Source organism: Enhydra lutris, unplaced genomic scaffold (genome assembly GCF_002288905.1).
Source record: "Enhydra lutris kenyoni isolate GAN:26980312 unplaced genomic scaffold, ASM228890v2 scaffoldscaffold28, whole genome shotgun sequence".
Classification (NCBI taxonomy): Eukaryota; Metazoa; Chordata; class Mammalia; order Carnivora; family Mustelidae; genus Enhydra; species Enhydra lutris.
In genome coordinates, this window is record NW_019154112.1 from 25194000 (window position 1) to 25210931 (window position 16932).

Genomic DNA, 16932 nt, shown 5'->3' on the forward strand with positions numbered 1-16932 from the left:
ATGGGTTGGGTCAAAGAAAAAGAGAAGAATCAGAGATTACTGTAAAACTTTTCACCTGAGCAACTGGATGAGGACTGCTCTGGTTTACTGAGAATAGTTGGAACTGGGAGAAGAGTAAGTTTATGGAGAACCTTCTTCAAAAGGTCTCATATTTTTCCTTATTCCTTTTCTCATTTACTTTTTAAAGATAGACAGAGTAGAGAGCCTTATCCAGTCCCTTTGTCCTGTCATTTTCTGCTTCTTCTGTTCTGTCCTAACTCACTCTGGTATTTATAAGGAAATAACTCTGAACTAAACAGCAAATCATTTGTCACCTCAACCTTGCCCGAGGACCCCGGCCTTCCACAGTGACATCATTGCTGACATCATCTATCCTGCCATCTCCTGCATCAGATTCATGATGGTATACTTTGGCTGTACTTTGGGTACTTCTTTCTGATATATTCCCACTTCACACATGTGTGTCCATAACAATTATTTTTACGATGCTCCCTAAATACTTGATAAGTAAAATAAGGAGGTACTCAGTACTCTTGAATCGTGTCTTGCCTTGATAATCCCTGCTTATCCTGAAAATCTACCACATGATTTTAATAATAATATGCTTCTTGGTGATTGTTCCTAAGCTACTTAAGGCGTCTTTGTCCTTCCTCCAAGTAGCTTCTACAGGAGCAGGAAAATATTTTTCTTTATGGATTGTTTCTATTATTTAGCACCTAGTACACAGCAGAACACAAAAAAGACTTCTAATAAATGCCTGCTACCTTGAATGGATGTATCTTTTCTGGAAATCAGAACTCATTGAGCCTCTTGATTCAGTGGTATAACATCTAATAAATAAGAATCTCACATTTGTTTTTAAAAACCACTATAATTTACTTTGCTCATTGCTCAAACTTCACTACTCTACTATAACAATTTTGTTCAGGCAATACTACAATATTGAGTTGGCGGCCTTATTCATTTGTTGGCAGGTGTTTGGGATCACGTAGGTAGCCTCCAAAAGATGGTTCTGTCTGGTCCAGTGAACTGGTCTAGTCTCAGATTGGCTATTGTCTCCATGCTGAGAAAAGGCACCTGAGGTAGGAACACAGGATGGAAGCAGTATGCTATGATGAAAATGAGCTTGAATTTTGAGGGAAGGCAGAACTGTAATAATTCAACTGTGCAATTAGCTAAATGTGTAATTTTGAGCCAACTGCTCTTTCTGACCCTCAAGTTCTTATTCTGTGATATAAGACCAAAATGTCTGGCTAACAGAGTAGTTAGAAGGATTAAGTGAATTAATGTATATAAAGGCACAAAGTAAGCCTTAACACATGCTAGTGATTGTGGTTATATTAAAAATATGTAAAAGTAGCCTTTCTCAATCTATTTGGGAAATTGTGGCAGGCCCTCCCCCAATCTCTCTTATTTCTATATTTTGACCTCTTGTGCATCTATGGAAGAAAATGTTTCTACATTCTGTAGGAGACGAGTAAACCAGACCTGTCAGGCTTTTCCTAGCTTTATCACTGGAGGGTAAATTTTTCTCTCTCCTTTGTTTCAATTCAAAAGTCCAGGCAACTGTCATTGATAGCACTGTATTGAATCATTGAAATCTGAGAATAGAACTTAAATGTTCCCACACACAAAAAGTAAATGTGTGAGGTGTTGGGTGTGTCAATTAACTCGATGAGGGCCATCTTTTCACAGCATCTATATAGATCAAATCGGCACATTGTGTGTTTTAAATATCTTATGTCTTATTTGTCAATTATACCTCAATAAAGCAGATACCATGAAGTCCAAGGGAAGGATTTTCACAGACAAAGGCAGGTTGGATTCCTCACCCACCGTTCCACAAAGGGACTGTGGGACTATAATCAGCAGTGCTCAGTAGGACACAGAATTAGGATGGTTGTTAAGGAGAGCAGTTCTCAGAAAAGATGTAGTGAGGGGTTCCTGGGTGGTTCAGTTGGTTAACTGTCTCCCTTCTGCTCAGGTCATGATGCTGGGATCCCAGGATTGAGCCCCACATCGAGCTCCCTGCTTAGTGGGGAGTCTGCTTCTCCCTCTGCCCCTCTCCCCTCTCTGCTCATGCTCTCTCTCTCAAATAAATAAAAATAAAATCCTAAAAAAAAAAAAGAAAAGAAAAGATGTGGTGGATTTTGTGGAAAGAAAGGAGAAAGGAGGTCAGGTAGACGAATAGTTGACACTTAACGATAACTCTTCTTATTATCATCATCAATGCTGACATTGCTACAACCATTCCCTTTCTTCAGTACCTCCCACAGTCCAGTGCAGGCTGAGGATCTGCAGTACCTTTCAATGGAGCTGAAAAAAATGAAAAAAAGTTTACACTGAAGTTTAAAAACAAACCTTCGGTGTTGGTAGAATTCGGAAATCTATGGCTATCCCTATTCCTGGGAAGAAAACATCTTGGCAGCCAGACACTCCGAGCCTGTGGTCAGATGCAGCCATCATCATTAAGACCTCCCCAACGTTTAGTTAACAAATCCATTTAAGTGGTGGGTGTTTATATATGGATGTCTTGTGCATGGTTGTAAAAACTTTTTGAATCGAATAGGAAAGCATAATTTTTTTTTCCTTTTTTGTAATTATGTTCTTTTGACCAAAAGTATTATATTTTCTCAGAACTAGATAAAATGTTAGTGCCAAAATAAAGAAAACTGTGCTGACATCTTGTTTATATATTTTTAAAGGTTTTCTTTCAGGAGATTTTGCAGTGATTATTCAAAGTTTCCTCTCTTTTCATATGGTTTTCATTTAGGTCCAGTTATGCTGCAAACAGCTCTTTTAATTTTTTTGTTTATTTATTGTTTTAGGTGTGTTTTGCTCAGAACAAAAAGGTCTATCCTCTCCCCTGTAGCTATAAGAGTCTCACTAGTGTTAAGCACACAGCTGGGCTTCAAGCAGTTCTGAAGGTAGGATTTCTTGAAATGGTTGAAGGGTAACCAAATAATGGAAGCCTGTGAGTGGAAAGTGTGGATGTTGCAATTGAAGAAAACTGATACTTGACTGACAGAACCACCTAAATTCTTGATAATGGGGGCCATGATTTTCTTTGAAGTTACCACTGTTGCTGTGTGGACACAGAAGTGAAAGGGGCCATATTCCTTTGCCATATGTATATGGTCCTTGTGACATATGGACTCCCAAGGCTTCAGGAGCATAGGGGAGAGATTAATTTTCATGAGCCTGCAAGGTTTCAGAAGCCTTAATAGAAAAAGTCAACTTAATTTCATTTGTATTTTTCATATAAAACTTGGGCTAATGACTTCAATAGTTCTTCTTTCTTTTTGTCAAGAACATTGCTATGAGCTATAGGGTTTATATAGCTAGGTAGCCATATTTTTATTGAATATAACAATATCAAAGTTGAATAGCCACAGAAAGCAAGAGTACAAAATCAATTGCAAGGCAGCAGTATCTATGGTGTCAAAATTGGATGGAACAGAGGTGGGGATTGGGTATTCCGTGGGGAAGAGACGCCTATGGGAAGACTTCCTTTTTTTTTTTTTCTATTTTTAATTTTTTAAAAATATATTTATTATTTTTTTTATAAACATATAATATATTTTTATCCCCAGGGGTACAGGTCTGTGAATCGCCAGGTTTACACACTTCACAGCACTCACCATAGCACACACCCTCCCTAATGTCCATAATCCCACCCCCCCAACTCCCCTCCCCCCATTAACCCTCAGTTTGTTTTGTGAGATTAAGAGTCACTTATGGTTTGTCTCCCTCCCAATCCCATCTTGTTTCATTTACTCTTCTCCTACCCCCTTAACCCCCCATGTTGCATCTCCTCTCCCTCATATCAGGGAGATCATATGATAGTTGTCTTTCTCCAATTGACTTATTTTGCTAAGCATGATACCCTCTAGTTCCATCCACGTCATCGCAAATGGCAAGATTTCATTTCTTTTGATGGCTACATAGTATTCCATTGTGTATATATACCACATCTTCTTTATTCATTCATCTGTTGATGGACATCTAGGTTCTTTCCATAGTTTGGCTATTGTAGACATTGCTACTATAAACATTTGGGTGCACGTGCCCCTTCGGATCACTATGTTTGTATCTTTAGGGTAAATACCCAGCAGTGCAATTGCTGGGTCATAGGGTAGTTCTATTTTCAACATTTTGAGGAACCTCCATGCTGTTTTCCAGAGTGGTTGTACCAGCTTGCATTCCCACCAACAGTGTAGGAGGGTTCCCCTTTCTCCGCATCCTCGACAGCATCTGTCGTTTCCTGACTTGTTAATTTTAGCCATTCCGACTGGTGTGAGGTGATATCTCCTTGTGGTTTTGATTTGTATTTCCCTGATGCCGAGCGATATGGAACACTTTTTCATGTGTCTGTTGGCCATCTGGATGTCTTTTTTACAGAAATGTCTGTTCATGTCTTCTGCCCATTTCTTGATTGGATTATTTGTTCTTTGGGTGTTGAGTTTGCTAAGTTCTTTATAGATTTTGGACACTAGCCCTTTATCTGATATGTCGCTTGCAAATATCTTCTCCCATTCAGTCAGTTGTCTTTTGGTTTTGTTAACTATTTCCTTTGCTGTGCAAAAGCTTTTGGTCTTGATAAAATCCCAATAGTTCATTTTTGCCCTTGCTTCCCTTGCCTTTGCCGATGTTCCTAAGAAGATGTTGCTGCAGCTGAGGTCAAAGAGGTTGCTGCCTGTGTTCTCCTTGAGGATTTTGATGGATTCCTTTCTCACATTGAGGTCCTTCATCCATTTTGAGTCTATTTTCATGTGTGGTGTAAGGAAATGGTCCAATTTCATTTTTCTGCATGTGGCTGTCCAATTTTCCCAACACCATTTATTGAAGAGGCTGTCTTTTTTCCATTGCACATTCTTTCCTGCTTTGTCGAAGATTAGTTGACCATAGAGTTGAGGGTCTATTTCTGGGCTCTCTATTCTGTTCCATTGATCTATGTGTCTGTTTTTGTGCCAGTACCATGCTGTCTTGATGATGACAGCTTTGTAATAGAGCTTGAAGTCCGGAATTGTGATGCCACCAACTTTGGCTTTCTTTTTCAATATTCCTTTGGCTATTCAAGGTCTTTTCTGGTTCCATATAAATTTTAGGATTATTTGTTCCATTTCTTTGAAAAAAATGGATGGTACTTTGATAGGAATTGCATTAAATGTGTAGATTGCTTTAGGTAGCATAGACATTTTCACAATATTTATTCTTCCAATCCAGGAGCATGGAACATTTTTCCATTTCTTTGTGTCTTCCTCAATTTCTTTCATGAGTACTTTATAGTTTTCTGTGTATAGATTCTTAGTCTCTTTGGTTAGATTTATTCCTAGGTATCTTATAGTTTTGGGTGCAATTGTAAATGGGATGGACTCCTTAATTTCTCTTTCTTCTGTCTTGTTGTTGGTGTAGAGAAATGCAACTGATTTCTGGGCATTGATTTTATATCCTGACACTTTACTGAATTCCTGTACAAGTTCTAGCAGTTTTGGAGTGGAGTCTTTTGGGTTTTCCACATATAGTATCATATCATCTGCGAAGAGTGATAGTTTGACTTCTTCTTTGCTGATTTGGATGCCTTTAATTTCCTTTTGTTGTCTGATTGCTGAGGCTAGGACTTCTAGTACTATGTTGAATAGCAGTGGTGATAATGGACATCCCTGCCGTGTTCCTGACCTTAGCGGAAAAGCTTTCAGTTTTTCTCCATTGAGAATGATATTTGTGGTGGGTTTTTCATAGATGGCTTTGATAATATTGAGGTATGCATCCTCGATCCCTACACTTTGAAGAGTTTTGATCAGGAAGGGATGCTGTACTTTGTCAAATGCTTTCTCAGCATCTATTGAGAGTATCATATGGTTCTTGTTCTTTCTTTTATTAATGTGTTGTATCACATTGATTGATTTGTGGATGTTGAACCAACCTTGCAGCCCTGGAATAAATCCCACTTGGTCATGGTGAATAATCCTTTTAATGTACTGTTGAATCCTATTGGCTAGTATTTTGGCGAGAATTTTTGCATCTGTGTTCATCAAGGATATTGGTCTGTAGTTCTCTTTTTTGATGGGATCCTTGTCCGGTTTTGGGATCAAGGTGATGCTGGCCTCATAAAATGAGTTTGGAAGTTTTCCTTCCATTTCTATTTTTTGGAACAGTTTCAGGAGAATAGGAATTAGTTCTTCTTTAAATGTTTGGTGGAATTCCCCCAGGAAGCTGTCTGGCCCTGGGCTTTTGTTTGTTCAGAGATTTTTGATGACTGTTTCGATCTCCTTACTGGTTATGGGTCTGTTCAGGCTTTCTATTTCTTCCTGGTTCAGTTGTGGTAGTTTATATGTCTCTAGGAATGCATCCATTTCTTCCAGATTGTCAAATTTGTTGGCGTAGAGTTGCTCATAGTATGTTCTTATAATTGTCTGTATTTCTTTGGTGTTCGTTGTGATCTCTCCTCTTTCATTCATGATTTTATTTATTTGGGTCCTTTCTCTTTTCTTTTTGATAAGTCTGGCCAGGGGTTTATCGATCTTATTAATTCTTTCAAAGAACCAGCTCCTAGTTTCATTGATTTGTTCTATTGTTTTTTTTGGTTTCTATTTCATTGATTTCTCCTCTGATCTTTATGATTTCTCTTCTCCTGCTGGGTTTAGGCTTTCTTTCTTGTTCTTTCTCCAGGTCTTTTAGGTGTAGGGTTAGGTTGTGTACCTGAGACCTTTCTTGTTTCTTGATAAAGGCTTGTACCGCTATATAGTTTCCTCTCAGGACTGCCTTTGTTGTGTCCCACAGATTTTGAACCGTTGAGTTTTCGTTATCATTTGTTTCCATGAATTTTTTCAATTCTTTAATTTCCTGGTTGACCCATTCATTCTTTAGAAGGATGCTGTTTAGTCTCCATGTATTTGGGTTCTTTCCAAATTTCCTCTTGTGATTGAGTTCTAGTTTCAGAGCATTGTGGTCTGAAAATATGCAGGGAATGATCCCAATCTTTTGATACTGGTTGAGACCTGATTTAGGACTGAGGATGTGATCTATTCTGGAGAATGTTCCATGTGCACTAGAGAAGAATGTGTATTCTGTTGCTTTGGGATGAAATGTTCTGAATATATCTGTGATGTCCATCTGGTCCAGTGTGTCATTTAAGGCCTTTATTTCCTTGTTGATCTTTTGCTTGGATGATCTGTCCATTTCAGTGAGGGGAGTGTTAAAGTCCCCTACTATTATTGTATTATTGTCGATGTGTTTCTTTGATTTTGTTATTAATTGGTTTATATAGTTGGCTGCTCCCACGTTAGGGGCATAGATATTTAAAATTGTTAGATCTTCTTGTTGGACAGTTCCTTTGAGTATGAAATAGTGTCCTTCCTCATCTCTTATTATAGTCTTTGGCTTAAAATCTAATTAATCTGATATAAGGATTGCCACTCCTGCTTTCTTCTGATGTCCATTAGCATGGTAAATTCTTTTCTACCCCCTCACCTTAAATCTGGAGGTGTCTTCGGGTTTAAAATGAGTTTTTGTAGGCAACATATAGATGGGTTTTGTTTTTTTATCCATTCTGATACCCTGTGTCTTTTGATTGGGGCATTTAGCCCATTAACATTCAGGGTAAGTATTGAGAGGTATGAATTTAGTGCCATTGTATTGCCTGTAAGGTGACTGTTACTGTATATTGTCTCTGTTCCTTTCTGATCTACTACTTTTAGGGTCTCTCTTTGCTTAGAGGACCCCTTTCAATATTTCCTGTAGAGCTGGTTTGGTGTTGGCAAATTCTTTCAGTTTTTGTTTGTCCTGGAAGCTTTTAATCTCTCCTTCTATTTTCAATGATAGCCTAGCTGGATATAGTATTCTTGGCTGCATGCTTTTCTCATTTAGTGCTCTGAATATATCATGCCAGCTCTTTCTGGCCTGCCAGGTCTCTGTGGATAAGTCTGCTGCCAATCTAATATTTTTACCATTGTATGTTACAGACTTCTTTTCCCGGGCTGCTTTCAGGATCTTCTCTTTGTCACTAAAACTTGTAAATTTTACTATTAGGTGATGGGGTGTGGACCTATTCTTATTGATTTTGAGGGGGGTTCTCTTCGCCTCCTGGATTTTGTTGCTGGTTCCCTTTGCCATATTGGGGAAATTCTCTCCAATAATTCTCTCCAGTATACCTTCTGCTCCCCTCTCTCTTTCTTCTTCTTCTGGAATCCCAATTATTCTAATGTTGTTTCGTCTTATGGTGTCACTTATCTCTCGAATTCTCCCCTCGTGGTCCAGTAGCTGTTTGTCCCTCTTTTGCTCAGCTTCTTTATTCTCTGTCATTTGGTCTTCTATATTGCTAATTCTTTCTTCTGCCTCATTTATCCTAGCAGTGAGAGCCTCCATTTTTTATTGCACCTCATTAATAGCTTTTTTGATTTCAACTTGGTTAGATTTTAGTTCTTTTATTTCTCCAGAAAGGGCTTTTATATCTCCCGAGAGGGTTTCTCTAATATCTTCCATGCCTTTTTCGAGCCCGGCTAGAACCTTGAGAATCGTCATTCTGAACTCTAGATCTGACATATTACCAATGTCTGTATTGATTAGGTCCCTAGTCTTTGGTACTGCCTCTTGTTCTTTTTTTTGTGGTGAATTTTTCCACCTTGTCATTTTGTCCAGATAAGAGTATATGAAGAAGCAAGTAAAATACTAAAAGGGTGGCAACAACACCAGGAAAATATGCTTTAACCAAATCAGAAGAGATCCCAAATCGTGAGGGGGGAGAAAGGGGATAAAAAGAGGTCCAGAAAGAAAAGGAAAAAGAAAGAAACAATTAGAAAAAAGAAAACGAAAAAAGAAAAAATATAAAAAAGAAAAAAATATATATATATTAGATAAGCTAGTTAAAAAACGTTAAAAAAAGAAAAGGGTAAAAGTTAAAAAAAATTTGGCAGAAGAAGAGAAAAAAAATTGAAAAAGAAAAAAAATTAAATTAACTGCAAGGCTAAATAATCATGGGGAGAAAGCCATGAGTTCCGTGCTTTGCTCTCCTCCTCTGGAATTCCGCCACTCTCCTTGGTATTGAAACTGCACTCCTTGGTAGGTGAACTTGGTCCTGGCTGGCTTTCTTGTTGATCTTCTGGGGGAGGGGCCTGTTGTAGTGATTCTCAAGTTTCTTTGCCCCAGGCGGAGTTGCACCGCCCTTACCCGGGGCCGGTCTGAGTAATCCGATCGGGTTTGCTTTCGGGAGCTTTTGTTCCCTGAGCGCTTTCCGTAGAGTTCCGGAGGGCGGGAATGAAGATGGCGGCCTCCCAGTCTCCGGCCCGGAGGAGCCGAAAGCCTGGGGCCCCACTCCTCAGTGCGCCCTCAGAGAACAGCGCCCAATTACTCCCGTCACCCTGGCCTCCGGCCGTGCTCCGAGCTGACCGAGCCTGCGACCGGTTCAAGGTAACCCAGAGCTTAGAGCTCACTCCTCGGCTCTGTCTCTGTAGCCGGCTTCCCTGTTCTAATACCTGTAAGCTCTGCGACACTCAGACAACCCCGAACCTTCTGTGACCCTGCGGGACCTGAGGCCACGCTGACCCCGCATGGGCTTCACCTGGTTAAGCCTCTGGAGCGATGTCCCTCAGCGGAACAGACTTTTAAAAGTCCTGATTTTGTGCTCCGTTGCTCCGCCGCTTGCCGGGAGCCGGCCCCTCCCCCCACGGTCTATCTTCCCGTCGCTTTGGATTCACTTCTCCGCCAGTCCTACCTTTCAGAAAGTGGTTGATTTTCTATTTCTAGAATTACTGTTCTTCTTCTCTTCGGTCTCCTGTTGGATTTGTAGGTGTTTGCAATCTTTGATCTCCTGCTACCTGAAGTAGTCTCAGCCTGCTACTTCTCCGCCATCTAGACTCCTCCTCAAGACTTCTTAAAGGCAAAGGAACTTCAGTCAGTTTTTAAGAATGAGTGGACTGAAGGGCAGAGTAAAGACAATGATATTTTAAGTGATGGGTGAGAAGCACATAGCTATTTCTTGGGAGAGTGAGGACATTCATCTGGTTGGAACAGAAACCTTATTTAAGGAAGTTAGGGAATGAGGTTTCATTCATTTTAGTTTACATTAGATTTCACTCTTTGAGTTGTACATTCTGTCAGTTTTGGTATGATGACATGCATCCATCTTTATCATATCATATACTGCCTTGTTTGCAGTCCTCAAAAATTACAAGATGGTAGCTGTATCATTGTTTGAACTGTATGACAATGTGCCAGGAGATGGACCCATCATTTCTAGTGTCCCTCTGCTTCTGAGCAGGTTTAGTTTTATATACACCGGAATTCCTGTACAGCGAAGTAAAAGAAGCCATCTCTGTGAGCACATGGTATAGACACAGTGTAGAATAAACGTGGTCGGAAATAATCTTTTGCTTTTTTATCTCTTTTTCAATCCCTAAATTGCTACCTACTTTCTGTTGTTTGAATAGAAAAGTTAATATGAAGAACTAGATAGTAGTATAAACAAATGTGGTAATGTTTAATTTACTTTTGGGTCTACCCATTATTTTTTTGCACAACACTAAAGAATGTGGACTTCTTTCTAAAAAAAAAAAAATAAGAGTCTGGGACAGGCAAGTAGGGTGGGCTCTATCTCCTACCAACATTGTACATGCCTCTTCCCAGTGTAGACAAAAATCTGTTCACAAGTACAAGTAGCAGCTGTAACCAGAACCTTCGGGGTGGAGGGTGGAGCCAGTTCCAGTAGGACCAGCTGGGGATGGTTGTCCATGCAGACTCTGGCCCCAACAAGGTGTGCCTTGCAGGAGGGAATATGGGGCAGGCCTCCTAAGACACAGATGGAGGGGCCCTGGCACCACACCCAACACTGGGCCAGGGGATCTCTTGCCTGGGTGGAGCTCTCTGGAAGTTCCAAGGAGCCCTCAGCATGCCCCATGGGCTGTGTCTGGGAAAAAGATCTCATGGCAGCACTGTACTCTGTCCTGCAGAGACCACACTGTGGCCACTAGTCTAGGGTTTTCTGTATATCTCAAAGCCTTTGCCCTAAAAATCCCCTATGACCACAAGAAATGAGTTTTAACTCATTTAATAAGAAATTTCAGAACATTATAGTGTCTATCATCTGAAGAACTTTATTCAGCAGTATGGATAATAATAAAAAGATTATCCAGACGATACTTAACATGAATGAAAGGATCAGTTTCATTTGTACTGCTAATTGACTTTGGTGTGCCTTTATATTCATAACCTTATTTTCTTTTTAAAAAAGTATTTTTTCTTACTATGATGTATTATCTGTTAATTTAGAAAATTTACATTTAAGTGAAAATCACTAATAAACTCACCATCCATAGGTGGGCTAATATTTTACTGTACACCCTTCCTGTCTTCTGTTTTCTCTGAGTGCATTGTTTTTATTTAAAAAACAAATTGGTCATATTGTTTTATATCCTGGTTTTTTCAATCTGCACATCATGAACACAATGTCTTGTAATTTATGCTCTGCTACAATGCACTTTTTAAATGACTGTATGGTATTCCATTGTATGGTTCACAGATTTTTCATAATTTTGTGGATTATCTTGATATCATTCTGAGATGTGGGGGTATTGGGTCTTTTAAGATTTTATTAATTCATTTGAGAGAAAGAGTACAAGTGGTAAGGTTGGGGAGAGGGAGAGGGAGAAGCAGACTCCCCTCTGAGAGCAGAGCCCAATGCAGAACTGGATCCCAGGACCCTGAAATCAAACCTGAGCCAAAGTCGATGCCTAACCAACTGAGCCACCCAGGCACCCTGGTATTGCTTTTTCTACCACTTAGCTGGAGAAGGACTATGAGTCGGACAGGTGAGGCAATGTTATTTAGTGGAAAGAACCAGGACTTAATCAAACTTCCCTTGTCCTAATCCAACCTCTGGCTCCATTCAATGATCTAGTGTTAACTTTTGTTATTTCGTCTCTTTGAGTTTAGTTACTTTGCCTTTAAAAACTAGCAGTTACTTTAATATTCTGTATGTAGGATGTCACGACAAATGAGGAACTAAGGTAAGACTAAATTCTTTCATTAAAATTATAGCAATCGGCAGTAGTCTTTTTTTCTGTGACTCTCCCTCTCCATCTAAGCTCAGGTGTACAGACATGAATTAGTTATCTTTGGTTCATAGTAGACTTGTACCATTGACCTACAAACAATGCCCTGTAATTTATTTGAGGGTTTTTTTTGATGTTAATATTATATAGAAACCTGTATATTTCATCTCCCTTGGAGTAAACTCTTTAAGGATGTCTACTAGTCAAAATATAAGTGGCCATTTTAAAAAATGCAAATGACATATGTTTTATTTACCACCGTGCCTCTAGCATCTACTATAGTGTCTGGTGCTTACTAGTTGTTCAATCAATAAATGTTTCATGATTGAATAGCCTTCACATGGACTTATTCCCTGGGTGAATATTTATGGGTAGACGAGAATCTCTTGTCAAAGCTTGCTAAAATGTGGACATTAGCAAAAGAGGCAGGTTATTAAAGTAGACTTATGCCATTAAAGTTGGTAATGACTGTAAATGAAGAATAAAGCAGACATATTCACTAGGAAAGGCTAGGCGGCAGTGAAAGACTGAACAGAAGTTTTATTAAATGTGAGTGAAAAAAATGAAAAAGAACAAAACGATCATTGTTTCATATTGTGGTAGAAACAGTGTTTGGAACATAGCACACTCAAGAAATGCATCCTATTAGTGCCTACAGTAACACAGGGTTGTCAGAGGGAAGCTTTCAATATTGGCATTTTTCAGATGAAGATGAGAAACTCAGCAAGGTGATTTCTTAAGGTCACATAGCTGGTAAGTGACATCTCTAGGATCCACGTTATATCTGTCTGACCATGAAGAACGTAGGAGCCTTAATACATGATGAGAAATTGCCCAAAAAATGGCATAACAGTTCTTGAGAAAATGTGAGAAAAGATTTCCTCTGAACCACCTTTACTTTTCAAGCCGTTTCCCAATCAGGGAGAAAGATGCCTTTTCTAAGAAATCATGTGTTGTTGGCATATAGTAAACTCTGGAACTTTTACTCTTTGTCTTGTACTTAGGGCTACAGAATCTCTTTGCAATCCTTGTGATGTATACACATAAGCCAGACCATTGACTCCATGAGCATTAAACTTTTCACAAAAGCCTTTTTTCTCTGTTTTGACTTGTTATCTCTAAGTCAATCTGGTGGGAGTTGGCGGTTGCAGGGGATTTCCTTTTCTCTTTGGAGTTAGCAGGTGTTCTGTGCTGCACGGCCAGTAGACTTAATGACATTTTGTGCTGTTACAGAATTATAGTACAGGACACAGTGGATTGGCGACCCCATGACAAAATCGTCCTTAGCTCCTCTTCTTATGAACCTCATGAAGCAGAGATCCTCACTGTGAAAGAAGCTCAGGCTCACCATGTTAAGATCCATGAACGGCTCAAACACCGGCATGTTGGTAAGACTGGTTTGTTGGGAAAGGGAAATGGTTGAGCCAGAAAGAATGTGTTCAGCAACCTTCCTGGGGATCTTGTGTCCAGTGGCCATTCAGAGGGAATGGATAATACCTTGCTGCTCCCTAAACTCATCCTAGAAGTCTTTATCTGTATCCCTTCATTAATTGTATTGCCTAACTTCTAAATTATACTGAGATGAGAAGGAATTTTTGTTGGTTTAGTTTTTGCTTTTTACATATAATGGCAAGTCTAGAAGCAAGCAGAAAGGTTAAGTATCTTGTTCAAGCAAGCAGAAAGGCTAAGCATCATGTTCAAGGTCACTTTCATCACTAAGCCACAGTAAACCTCATGGGAGCTGAATTTCCAGTTCATTCCTTGGCACACTGAATCATGAAATCACTTTGAATTTGACAGTTATTGTAAATAATGGCTTCTTTTTCCATGCTCAGGAATGTGTCCTTCCTAACACTTCATGTACTATTACTACTATTAAAAAAAAAAGAAAGATAAAAAGCCAAATACCTTTTCACAAAAAAGTGTGAATATTTTTATACACTATGCACAGTTCAAGTATATTGCACATAAATTATAAATAACCATGAGTTTCCTGGTTCAGTCCAATAAATATATTTAATCTAAGAACTCTAACTAATAAGTAATAAAACATGGAAATGGAGTAGGGAATATCTTTTTGTTTCTGATATGGGAGAGGAACATACATGTATTCAACAGGATTATGTTTAAAGTTGTTTCTAAGTCATAATTCCAAGGATGATTTCTTTTTTAAAAAGTGGAGGAGAAAGGAGAACTCTACAGCAGTCCTTGCTTATAGGATGTGAGGTGTGGTGTAAACAGAGGGCAGTGAATCAGATCAGCAGGGTGCTCCATTCCCACCCCTGAGGAGGCTCCTTCAGGCAGGGCTGAGCTTAAGACCGGACCATCCTGAGAGGGCACTGCCACTGCTCTTTGTCGCTTTACTCCTATACATTGCTACTTTAGCTCTGCCACCACCTTAGTCGGTCTGGGATTCTTCACTCTCATCAGAGAGGTCCACGGACAACGTACAGCCAAACACTCAAGTCTTACGCCTATGAATTTAAGGAAGGACGTTGGGGACCCCACTAATTGGACAGGTGTGCCCTGACTTCCTTGTCCCAGTACCCACAGTTATTAAGGAGAAATGAATTCTTGCTCAAACACTCTCACTCTGATCCCAAAGAGAGATATGTGAACGAGCTTTTCATTTCTCAGCTGACATGTGTGGAGAATGCCCGAGGAAAAGCAGCCTTAATGTTGGTCCGACTTCCGAAGGGAGAGGAGTGTTTTCATTTGTCAGGTTCTCTGGGTCCCCAGCTGGCAATTTCCGAAATAGGTTTTTAAGGTTTTGGTTTTTTTCTTTTTTTTCCTTGCCCAATTCCTATTGCCCTAGGAAGTGTCCATATCATGGAGGATGGCCGATCCATTCGTTTGGCTGCAGAGGTTGGACTTTTGACCCGAAATATACAAATCCAGCCTGATATATCATGCAGGGTGAGACTACTTGTGGGGTCCTTCAGAAAGTCTAGCAGTGAGGAATTTCCAGGTAAATGGAATTTGAAGTTCCTAACCATTACCCTTTGGAGCCTATTCATCTGGGACGCTCAGAAATTCCAACTGTGAGAATTTTCATGTATAAAACAAAATGTTCAAATTAGATGGCTCCTTTGTGCTCTGAGAAGCTATGAATTTTGAGTTCTAATCTGTGCTTAATTATCAGTGTGATGTTAAAATAATATACTAGCGATCAGCACATATGCACATTTTTACCTCAAAGAAAACATCTTCAGCAGATGTGAAATTTCCTCTGCTTTGAAATTATAGATGATTTAATGACCACTTGAATTTTATCTCTTTCCTGAATTTCTATTACTCTTTCCCAGTAGCATGCTATATCTGATGGCAGGCCTCAGCTCATGCTATAAATTAATGGCATAAATTTAAATAAAAATGATTTCCATATTCTAGACTGCTTTAAGGATTAGTTCAATCTTTCTCATTTCTTTCAAGCTTTAACTCTTTTGGAATGCTGCAACATTATTTGATTAGGAACTTGGTCTTCAACTTGTACTCTTTAAATAGTATTCTAAAATTATCTCCTGGTCAAATATATTTGGGTAAGGATATCACTGCAGCTCCATCTTAGAAAGTCACTGAGTACATGAATATAATAAAGGCTCTGAGAAGGCCTGGAATAAAGGATCTAACAACTTCCCAAATATATTGAGCATGAAACACTTTTTGTTGGCACATCTGTTCTACCAGTATGGTAAAGGGCAGTATTCCTACCGAACTTAAATAAAAAGTTCAGGATTTCTGGCCCATGGAACAAGCTCTCTTTCCATAGGCTCTGTGTCCCACAGGTCTTGAACAGCAGTGACTTTGTTCCTCCCCTCTCCCCAAAAGACATTTGTCAGTATCTTGAGACAGTTTGCTTGTCACAGTTTGGGGGAGTTTCTGGCATCTAGTAGGGAGATGCTAAAGAACCTACAGTATATCCTGCAATCCTACAATGCAAGGACAGCCTCCCACAAGAAAGGATTCTCTGGTCCGAAATGTCAGTAGTGTTGAGATTGAAAAGCCACGCTTTAGAACACTGAGACACAGGCTGAATCCTGTTCTTCTAGAAACAGGACTAGGAAAAGGGCCTCTTTTAACCAAAAACTGCAGTCTGCCCTAGAACACCATCACAGGATAGAAGGCCAGTTTAGACTGGGCCAGACTGTCATGCTGTCATGATCCCAAACTTCTGATATTGCTGATTCAGGATTCTTAAATCATCCCAGGGGAAGGGATGTTCTAGAACAGGGTTAATGCCGATTTTTAAAAAAAATAACATAATGAATTATTTCTTTCAGGGGTACATGTCTGTGATTCATCAGTCTTACACAATTTACAGTGCTCACCACAACACATACCCAGTGTCTATCACCCAGCCACCCCATCCCTCCTACCCACCTCCCCTATGGCAACCCTTTTTGTTTCCTGAGATTAAGAGTCTCTTATGGTTTGTGTCCCTCTCTGGTTTCATCCTGTTTCATTTTTCCCTCTATTCCCCTATGATCCTCTGTCTTGTTTGATCAAATTCATCATATCAGTGAGATCATATGATAATTGTCTTTCTCTGACTGACTTATTTCACTTAGCATAATACCCTCTAGTTCCAGAGGTGCCTGGGTGACTCAGTGGGTTAAGCCGCTGCCTTCGGCTCAGGTCATGATCCCAGGGTCCTGGGATCGAGCCCCGCGTTGGGCTCTCTGCTCAGCAGGGAGTATGCTTCCCCCTCTCTCTCTGCCTGCTTCTCTGCCTACTTGTGATTTCTGTCTGTCAAATAAATAAATAAAATCTTTAAAAAAAATACCCTCTAGTTCCATCCACATCATTGCAAATGGCAAGGTTTCATTTTTTGATGGCTGCATAATATTCCATTATATATATATATATATATATATATATATATATA

General features: G+C 39.6%; 1 protein-coding gene across 1 annotated transcript in view; it reads left to right on the forward strand.

The window, feature by feature from the left end:
* LOC111152224 (PKHD1, fibrocystin/polyductin) overlaps positions 1-16932 on the forward strand; it is a 459207-nt gene that overhangs the window by 309368 nt on the left and 132907 nt on the right. Inside the window, exons 56-57 of the mRNA XM_022510630.1 lie at positions 13281-13435; positions 14863-15015. Of these exons, the coding sequence (XP_022366338.1) occupies positions 13281-13435; positions 14863-15015 (308 nt within the window). The remainder of the gene's footprint in view (positions 1-13280; positions 13436-14862; positions 15016-16932) is intronic.